General features: G+C 37.8%; 1 protein-coding gene across 1 annotated transcript in view; it reads left to right on the top strand.

Moving 5' to 3' along the window:
- LOC133632160 (zinc finger protein OZF-like) overlaps window positions 1-8,093 on the top strand; it is a 9,338-nt gene extending 1,245 nt beyond the window's left edge. The window contains exon 2 of the mRNA XM_062024437.1: window positions 6,392-8,093. Coding sequence (XP_061880421.1) covers window positions 6,392-7,542 — 1,151 coding nt within the window. The 3' untranslated portion in view covers window positions 7,543-8,093. The remainder of the gene's footprint in view (window positions 1-6,391) is intronic.
- Window positions 8,094-10,094: the final 2,001 nt, after the last annotated feature.

Below are 10,094 nucleotides of genomic sequence, written 5' to 3' on the forward strand. Positions count from 1 at the left end.
AGAATAGACTGTCAAGTTTCAGATGAAAGTTCTCTTTTTCTGGCCATTTTGAGCGTTTAATTGACCCCACAAATGTGATGCTCCAGAAACTCAATCTGCTCAAAGGAAGGTCAGTTTTGTAGCTTCTGTAATGAGCTAAAGTGTTTTCAGATGTGTGAACATGATTGCACAAGGGTTTTCTAATCATCACTTAGCCTTCTGAGCCAATGAGCAAACACATTGTACCATTAGAACACTGGAGTGATAGTTGCTGGAAATGGGCGGCTCTATACACCTATGTAGATATTGCACCAAAAACCAGACATCTGCAGCTAGAATAGTCATTTACCACATTAGAAATGTATAGAGTGTACTTCTTTAAAGTTAAGACTAGTTTAAAGTTATCTTCATTGAAAAGTACAGTGATTTTCCTTCAAAAATAAGGACATTTCAACGTGACCCCAAACTTTTGAACGGTAGTATATATATATATATATATATATATATATATATATATATATATATATATATATATATATATATATATATATATATATATATATATATATATATATAAAATAAATACTTGAATTTCAGTGAATTACAGCTATATATATATATATATATATATATATATATATATATATATAAAATAAATACTTGAATTTCAGTGAATTACAGCTATATATACATATATATATATATATATATATATATATATATATATATATATATATATATATATATATATATATATATATATATATATATATATATATATATATATATATATATATATATATATATATATATATATATATATATTAGAGATGTCCGATATTATCGGCCGATAAATGCTTTAAAATGTAATATCGAAAATTATCGGTATCAGGTTTTTTTTAATTATCGGTATCGTTTTTAAAAAAAAATTAAATCAACATAAAAACAACAAGATACACTTACAGTTAGTGCACCAACCCAAAAAAACCTCCCTCCCCCATTTACACTCATTCACACAAAAGGGTTGTTTCTTTCTGTTATTAATATTCTGCTTCCTACATTATATATCAATATATATCAATACAGTCTGCAAGGGATACAGTCCGTAAGCACACATGATTGTGCGTGCTGCTGCTCCACTAATAGTACTAACCTTTAACAGTTAATTTTACTCATTTTCATTAATTATTAGTTTCTATGTAACTGTTTTTATATTGTTTTACTTAATTTTTTATTCAAGAAAATGTTTTTAATTTATTTATCTTTTTTATTTTATACATTTTTAAAAAAATGACCATATCTTCACCATACCTGGTTGTCCAAATTAGGCATAATAATGTGTTAATTCCACAACTGTATATATCGGTATCGGTTGATATCGGTATCGGTAATTAAGAGTTGGCCGATATATATATATATATATATATATATATATATATATATATATATATATATATATATATATATATATATATATATATATATATATATATATATATATATATATATATATATATATAGCTGTAATTCACTGAAATTCAAGTATTTATTTTATTTTAACTTGCAAGCGTACTTCTTCTTCTTACTCGTCGTCGCCATGTCTCTTCTTCTGCTTCGTCTCCTTCTTCTTCTGTTCTGATTGCCGCGCTTGACTTCGAGGTGTAACCGTTATTATTGTCCGGCCGGAAACGGCGCCCAGTGAAGGATAGGGATGATGCTCGTTAAGAAATAATCGATGTCGATGCCATTAGCGAATCCTCTTATGGGATCCAGAAAGGTTGTTGTGTGTGCACTGAGTTCCAATGTGACCGGGCCGGCACGATGTTTATATGGAGGAAAAGCGGACGTGACTGAGGACAGCATGCGGCCATCAAAGGGTGACGGTTTCAGGTGAGAGAGGACGCTAAAGCCACGCCCCCAATATTGTTGTCCGGGTGGAAATCGTGAGAAATTCGTGAGAATGGTTGCCCTGGGAGTGTGATCCCATGATTTTATGGACAGAATTTCTAGGCGCAGTCAAGGCGTTGAGGGGATCCAGTTTGGTGGCTGCAGGATTAGGTTTCTGCTTTTTGCGGATGATGTGGTCCTGATGGCTTCATCTGGCCAGGATCTTCAGTAGGGATGTCCGATAATGGCTTTTTGCCGATATCCGATATTCCGATATTGTCCAACTCTTTAATTACCGATACCGATATCAACCGATATATGCAGTCGTGGAATTAACACATTATTATGCCTAATTTGGACAACCATGTATGGTGAAGATAAGGTACTTTAAAAAAAATAAGATAACTAAATAAAAAACATTTTCTTGAATAAAAAAGAAAGTAAAACAATATAAAAACAGTTACATAGAAACTAGTAATTAATGAAAATGAGTCAAATGAACTGTTAAATGTTAGTACTATTAGTGGAGCAGCAGCACGCACAATCATGTGTGCTTACGGACTGTATCCCTTGCAGACTGTATTGATATATATAGTTTTTTTGGGTTGGTGCACTAATTGTAAGTGTATCTTGTGTTTTTTTATGTTGATTTAATAAAAAAAACAAAAAAAACAACGATACAGATAACAAAAAAACCGATACCGATAATTTCCGATATTACATTTTAACGCATTTATCGGACATCCCTAATCTTCAGCTCTCGCTGGATCGGTTCGCAGCCGAGTGTGAAGCGACTGGGATGAGAATCAGCACCTCCAAGTCCGAGTCCATGGTTCTCGCCCGGAAAAGGGTGGAGTGCCATCTCCGGGTTGGGGAGGAGACTCTGCCCCAAGTGGAGGAGTTCAAGTACCTCGGAGTCTTGTTCACGAGTGGGGGAAGAGTGGATGGTGAGATCGACAGGCGGATCGGTGCGGCGTCTTCAGTAATGCGGACGCTGTATCGATCCGTTGTGGTGAAGAAGGAGCTGAGCCGGAAGGCAAAGCTCTCAATTTACCGGTCGATCTACGTTCCCATCCTCACCTATGGTCATGAGCTTTGGGTTATGACCGAAAGGACAAGATCACGGGTACAGGCGGCCGAAATGAGTTTCCTCCGCCGGGTGGCGGGTCTCTCCCTTAGAGATAGGGTGAGAAGCTCTGTCATCCGGGGGGAGCTCAAAGTAAAGCCACTGCTCCTCCACATGGAGAGGAGCCAGATGAGGTGGTTCGGGCATCTGGTCAGGATGCCACCCGAACGCCTCCCTAGGGAGGTGTTTAGGGCACGTCCAACTGGTAGGAGGCCACGGGGAAGACCCAGGACACGTTGGGAAGACTATGTCTCCCGGCTGGTCTGGGAACCCCTCGGGATCCCCCGGGAGGAGCTGGACCAAGTGGCTGGGGAGAGGGAAGTCTGGGCTTCCCTGCTTAGGCTGCTGCCCCCGCGACCCGACCTCGGATAAGCGGAAGAAGATGGATGGATGGATGGGTTGCCCCGGGAGGGGCACTGAAATTCGGGACTCTCCCGGGAAAATCTGGAGGGTTGGCAAGTATGTCACCCAGACACATTTTTTCTCTCAATGTGGCCCCAGAGTCAAAATATGCTCTCGGATAGGATATCCTTTTATACAATAATATTATATATATAATATAGGGATGTCCGATAATGGCTTTTTTGCCGATATCCGATATTTCAATATTGTCCAACTCTTAATTACCGATATCAACCGATACAGATTTCAACCAATACCGATATATACAGTCGTGGAATTAACACATTATTATGCCTAATTTGGACAACCAGGTGTGGTGAAGATAAGGTCCTTTTTTTTTTAAATTAATAAAATAAGATAAATAAATTAAAAAGATTTTCTTGAATAAAAAAGAAAGTACAACAATATAAAAACAGTTACATAGAAAATAGTAATGAATGAAAATGAGTCAAATTAAGTGTTAAAGGTTAGTACTATTAGTGGAGCAGCAGCACGCACAATCATGTGTGCTTACGGACTGTATCCCTTGCAGACTGTATTGATATATATTGATATATAATGTAGGAAGCAGAATATTAATAACAGAAAGTTTTTTTGGGTTGGTGCACTAATTGTAAGTGTATCTTGTGTTTTTTATGTTGATTTAATTAAAGAAACTAAACAAAAAAAACGATACCGATAATAAAAAAAACGATACCGATAATTTCCGATATTACATTTTAAAGCATTTATCGACATCTCTAATATAATATATAAATATTAGACATTGTCTATTCAGCAACATCATTTTATATTTTTTTAGCGGCTGGAGGATTTACGGGGCTAATTAAAACAAATTCAATTGATGAGTTTTGTTGTCTGCTGGCGTTTTTTTTTTCTTTCAATAACGTTAATTTTTCCATATATAAGATATGTCATTAACATGTTTCTGTGGAGGTTGCCCTCCAGGGGGTTCTTCGGACCACCAATCAACGTCATGAGAGCCCGGATCAGGGTTACAATACAGTTTTCTTTTCTCTGTGAACAGGCTGCTTTTCAGCAATTGTCTTTTTCTGTCCGTGTTCGTCACGCTCCAACCCCGTCTCTCCTCCTGGCTGCTGCTTATAACAGAGCGACAGGTGATTAGATAACCAGGCCCAGGTGGGCCATCTACGCACCTGTCGCTGATTTCGAGGCCGGTCCTGGCACACCCCGCTTCGCTGCAGGCCCGCAGCCCACGCCCCCATCCACCATTTCCAATGTGGGGAAAAAAACTCCCTGCAATATGCATTTTCTTGCCTGTCCTTCTTCACATTCGCCTTAAGAGCGCACCCAAAAAAGAAAAGTGGGTTCCATTGTAGATGCACCGCAGGAGTCAGGGCTGTTGGTTTCGGAAATGCCCATAAAAAGTGGTACACGTCTGCTGCGTCCTTGAAAACACAGCAAAGCGCGCATGGTAAAATGAATGTGCATTAAATGATCGAATAGTACATGCAAAATCCTCATTTAAATAAGGTGTTCTGCAGCAGTTATCAATAGCAAATGCAGTGATAGTAGACATGCCCACTAATAGTACACGTCATTCTATTGTTTGCACATGCTGTTTAGAGCCTGTTATTTGGATGTCAGTAAATCAGGCCCTCAATGTAGGGCTCCAATCCCTACAGATGTGCTTTTTACTATTCAAATAAATTATCATTTAGACCAGGGGTCAGCAACCTTTTTGAAAGCAAGAGCTACTTCTTGGGTAGTGATTAATGCGAAGGGCTACCAGTTTGATACACACTTAAATAAATTGCCAGAAATAGCCAATTTGCTCAATTTACCTTTAACTCTATGTTACTATTAATAATTAATGATATTTACACTTAATTGAACGGTTTAAAAGAGGAGAAAACACGAAAAAAAAAGACAATTCCATTTTGAAACATAGTTTATCTTCTATTTCGACGCTTTAAAATTCAAAATTCAAACGAAAAAAAGAAGAGAAAAACTAGCTAATTCGAATCATTTTGAAAAAATTAAAAAAAGAATTTATGGAACATCATTAGTAATTTTTCCTGATTAAGATTACTTTTAGAATTTTGATGACATGTTTTAAATAGGTTAAAATCCAATCTACACTTTGTTAGAATATATAACAAATTGGACCAAGCTATATTTCTAACAAAGACAAATCATTATTTCTTCTGGATTTTCCAGAACAAAAATGTTAAAAGAAATTCAAAAGACTTTGAAATAAGATTTAAATTTGATTCTACAGATTTTGTAGATTTGCCAGAATATTTTTTTTGAATTTTAATCATAATAAGTTTGAAGAAATATTTCACAAATATTCTTCGTCGAAAAAACAGAAGCTAAAATCAAGAATTAAATTAAAATGTATTTATTATTCTTTACAATAAAAAAAAAAATTTTACTTGAACATTGATTTAAATTTTCAGGAAAGAAGAGGAAGGAATTTAAAAGGTAAAAAGGTATATGTGTTTAAAAATCCTTAATCGTTTTTAGGGTTGTATTTTTTCTCTAAAATTGTCTTTCTGAAAGTTATAAGACGCAAAGTAAAAAAAAAAAAAAAAAGAATTTATTTAAACAAGTGAAGACCAAGTCTTTAAAATATTTTCTTGGATTTTCAAATTCTATTTGAGTTTTGTCTCTCTTAGAATTAAAAATGTCGGGCAAAGCGAGACCAGCTTGCTAGTAAATAAATACAATTAAAAAAATAGAGGCAGCTCACTGTTAAGTGCTGCTATTTGAGCTATTTTTAGAACAGGCCAGCGGGCTACTCATCTGGTCCTTATGGGCTACCTGGTGCCCGCGGGCACCGCGTTGGTGACCCCTGATTTAGACTGTGTTCTGCCTTCGAGACATATTTTCTCTGTTTTAATCTCGTGAGACGTCGTCACAACCCTCTATAAATTGGTGTTATACTCAAATAAAAATATAGTTTTGGACTTCTAGTCGGACTATGTAATGTTTTCCGAGCTTAAGTGCATTTGTGTTGCTTGTGTCCTGCAGATGTCCAGCAGCTGAAGAATCAAGAAGAAGCATGTTCCCCTCAGCCGCAGCAGGAGGATCCACAGCCCCCTGTGAAAGAGGAAGCGGAGGAAGTGTGGATCACTCAGGAAGAGGCGGATCTTGCCAAATTACCACTGACGGTTGTCTCTGTAAAGACTGAAGACGATGAAGACGACGAAGACGAAGACAATGAAGATGTCGACGAATCCCAAGCAGACAACTTATTAGCGCCGCTGTCTGACAGCGACGACACAACGTCCTCTGAAAAGGACACAACGTCACAGACGGAAAGAAAACGCGACACAGGTCAAACAGGTTTCACCTGCTCAGTCTGCGGCAAAAGATTCCCCCGGAAGGACACTTTGCTCGCGCACAAGAGAACGCACACGGGCGAGAAACCCTTCCGGTGTTCACTTTGCTCCAAAAGATTTTCCTACAAGTGCGATTTGACTCGACACATGCGGACGCACACCGGAGAAAAACCCTACACGTGTTCAATTTGCGGCGAGAGCTACTCGCAGAAGTCCAATTTGTTGGCCCACGAGAGGACGCACACCGGGGAAAAACCCTTCATTTGCTCGGTTTGCGGCGACGCCTTCGCCCAAAAGATCCACATGGTCGCGCACATGAGGACGCACACGGGAGAGAAACCCTTCGCGTGTTCCGTTTGTGGTAAAAGCTATTCTCAAAAGTCCAAAATGATCACACACAAGAGAACACACACCGGCGAGAAACCCTTTGATTGCTCGGTTTGTGGCGACGCCTTTGCTCACAGGTTATCTTTGAACGCACACATGGAAACGCACAATGAGGAAAAGCCTTTCAGCTGCTCCGTTTGCGGCGAGAGCTTTTCCTACCGGTCCACCATGCACGGACACATGCGGATCCACCACCGAAAGCCCGTCGCCTGCACCATTTGTGGCAGAACATTTGCTCTGAAGAAGATCCTGACGATGCACATGAGAACGCACACGGGAGAAAAACCTTACAGTTGCTCGTTTTGCGGTAAAGGATTCACCCAAAACACACACATGCTGTCGCACATGAGAACGCACACGGGAGAAAAGCCCTACTCCTGCTCGCTTTGTGCCAAGACGTTCTCTCGCCGCGACACTTTGACGGCACACGTGCGGAAACACAACGGAGAATAATCCTTTTCCCCGCAGTTTGTCGTCAAAGATTGCAAAGTTGTACAAGCCTAATATCATTTGGCTTATGAAACAATGAAATTAAACGATACCAACTTGATAGTAATTATTGAACAAAGTAATTTCTGTTTAGTAGATATATTTGCTGTCAAAATGTTTGTTTATTTTTTAGCCAATAAACGTAATGGGTTTTTTTTACGTTTATTTAATTTAAAATAATCTTCATGTTGTCAAATGACTTCCAATGTAGGTATCCATGTGTACATATTTAGGTGATATATTTTGATGATGAGGGATTTACCACAGACCAAGTAGAACACAGAACAACTATGTACACATGCTAGACATACTAGTTGTAAATGTACTAAAAGTAAACATGGTTAGCTACTAGGAGCTAGCAACTACGCAGCAGCCCAGCACACAAGCTAGTGAAGTGTATTTCTGGTCTTGTCACCCCCTCCCGGGCAGGAGAACAAAAAGTTGCTTCATTACAAGCGAGCGTCATTAAACAAGTCTGCAGTACCCAGAGGAACCTAGGTCAAAAAAAATGAAGGACTCCTAACCTGGAGAAGCCAAACCATCAATTTTATATTCCTTCTTTCCCCTCTGGTGTGTGCTAAGTCAGGACAGTACAACCTGACCACGTAAGGAGATGTTTGTGTGTAGTGACTGGAATACAACTGCTTTAAGTCATAACTCAAATGTTAGCTTTGAGCTAGACAGGTAGTCTTTTTTCAAGGATATGGTTATCACTTTTTGCCTTCTGAAGTCCCAATTAGGGCCTCTTTCCTACAAGAAGTGATAACAGTTGAATTGAGTTGATGTATGTGACAGCCTAATAAAGCATTATAATTGTGAAATGGGTTTAAAATGATGGGAAAAAAATAGTTAGCTCTTTTGTATTGTTTTAGCTGACACTCTGAAATGTAGGGGAAAATATAGTTGGGATTGTCACGTGGCAATCTTTCCAAAATGACTCAAGTTCAAAGCAAGACATTTAAAATATCTCTAAATGTCAAAATTGTTCCACACAGTAGCTGAGTTTCAAAGGTTGGAAAGGGTAAGGCTGGAAAGGATAATGCAGGTATAAAGTAGACTAAAAATGTACCATAGTAGCAATATAAAATATAACATTTTTGTAATAATTACATATAATATATAAAATATATACTGATATATTATTATATTATATTTTTTTATATAATATATACAATATATAACAAATCACAATTACCATGTACAATATTACAGTATATGGCAGCACGGTGGTAGAGGGGTTAGTGCGTCTGCGTCACAATACGAAGGTCCTGGGTTCGATCCTGCGCTCAGGATCTTTCTGTGTGGAGTTTGCATGTTCTCCCCTTGACTGCGTGGTTTCCCTCCGGCTACTCCGGCTTCCTCCCACCTCCAAAGACATGCACCTGGGGATAGGCCCCTCCCACCTCCAAAGACATGCACCTGGGGATAGGCCCCTCCCACCTCCAAAGACATGCACCTGGGGATAGGTTGATTGGCAACACTAAATGGTCCCTAGTGTGTGAATGTGAGTGTGAATGTTGTCTGTCTATCTGTGTTGGCCCTGTGATGAGGTGGCGACTTGTCCAGTGTGTACCCCGCCTTTCGCCCGAATGCAGCTGAGATAGGCTCCAGCACCCCCCGCGACCCCGAAAGGAATAAGCGGTAGAAAATGGATGGATGGATGGATGGAATATTACAGTGTATGTAACAGCTGCAGCAAAAAAGGGCAGCATAAAAAGAGTAGATCCAGCAAAAAATATAAATTCTAAACAAAGAGAGGTAGCTATTATAGAATAAACAAAGAGCGGTAGCTATTATACAATAAACAAAGAGAGGTAGCTATTATAGAATAAACAAAGAGAGGTAGCTATTATAGAATAAACAAAGAGAGGTAGCTATTATAGAATAAACAAAGAGCGGTAGCTATTATAGAATAAACAAAGAGAGGTAGCTATTATAGAATAAACAAAGAGAGGTAGCTATTATAGAATAAACAAAGAGCGGTAGCTATTATAGAATAAACAAAGAGAGGTAGCTATTATAGAATAAACAAAGAGAGGTAGCTATTATAGAATAAACAAAGAGAGGTAGCTATTATAGAATAAACAAAGAGCGGTAGCTATTATAGAATAAACAAAGAGAGGTAGCTATTATAGAATAAACAAAGAGAGGTAGAGGTAGCTAAAATAGAATAAACAAAGAAGTAGATAAAATAGAATAACTTACAGTATTACAATAACATTTTACAACAATGCATCAACGCTTTTATGAAGACAACACATTATGTTAAGCTTAACTTGTTTATCTTTTTATTATTTTATTTTATGTAATTATTTACTAAATTCAAACTAAAAAAGAACAAACATTGCATTGCATGCTGCTTTCCGAAGACACACTTTGCCTAAAAAATTATGTTCATTTCTGGCCAAATAAACATGAAAGTATATTTACTATGTTTACTTTATAGGCCAAAGCGAAAGTTGTTCAACAATATTATGTTTGTCAATTACTTATTATTATTATATTATTATTGTTAT

The sequence above is a fragment of the Entelurus aequoreus genome, linkage group LG17 (assembly GCF_033978785.1).
Source record: "Entelurus aequoreus isolate RoL-2023_Sb linkage group LG17, RoL_Eaeq_v1.1, whole genome shotgun sequence".
In the NCBI taxonomy this organism is placed as follows: domain Eukaryota; kingdom Metazoa; phylum Chordata; class Actinopteri; order Syngnathiformes; family Syngnathidae; genus Entelurus; species Entelurus aequoreus.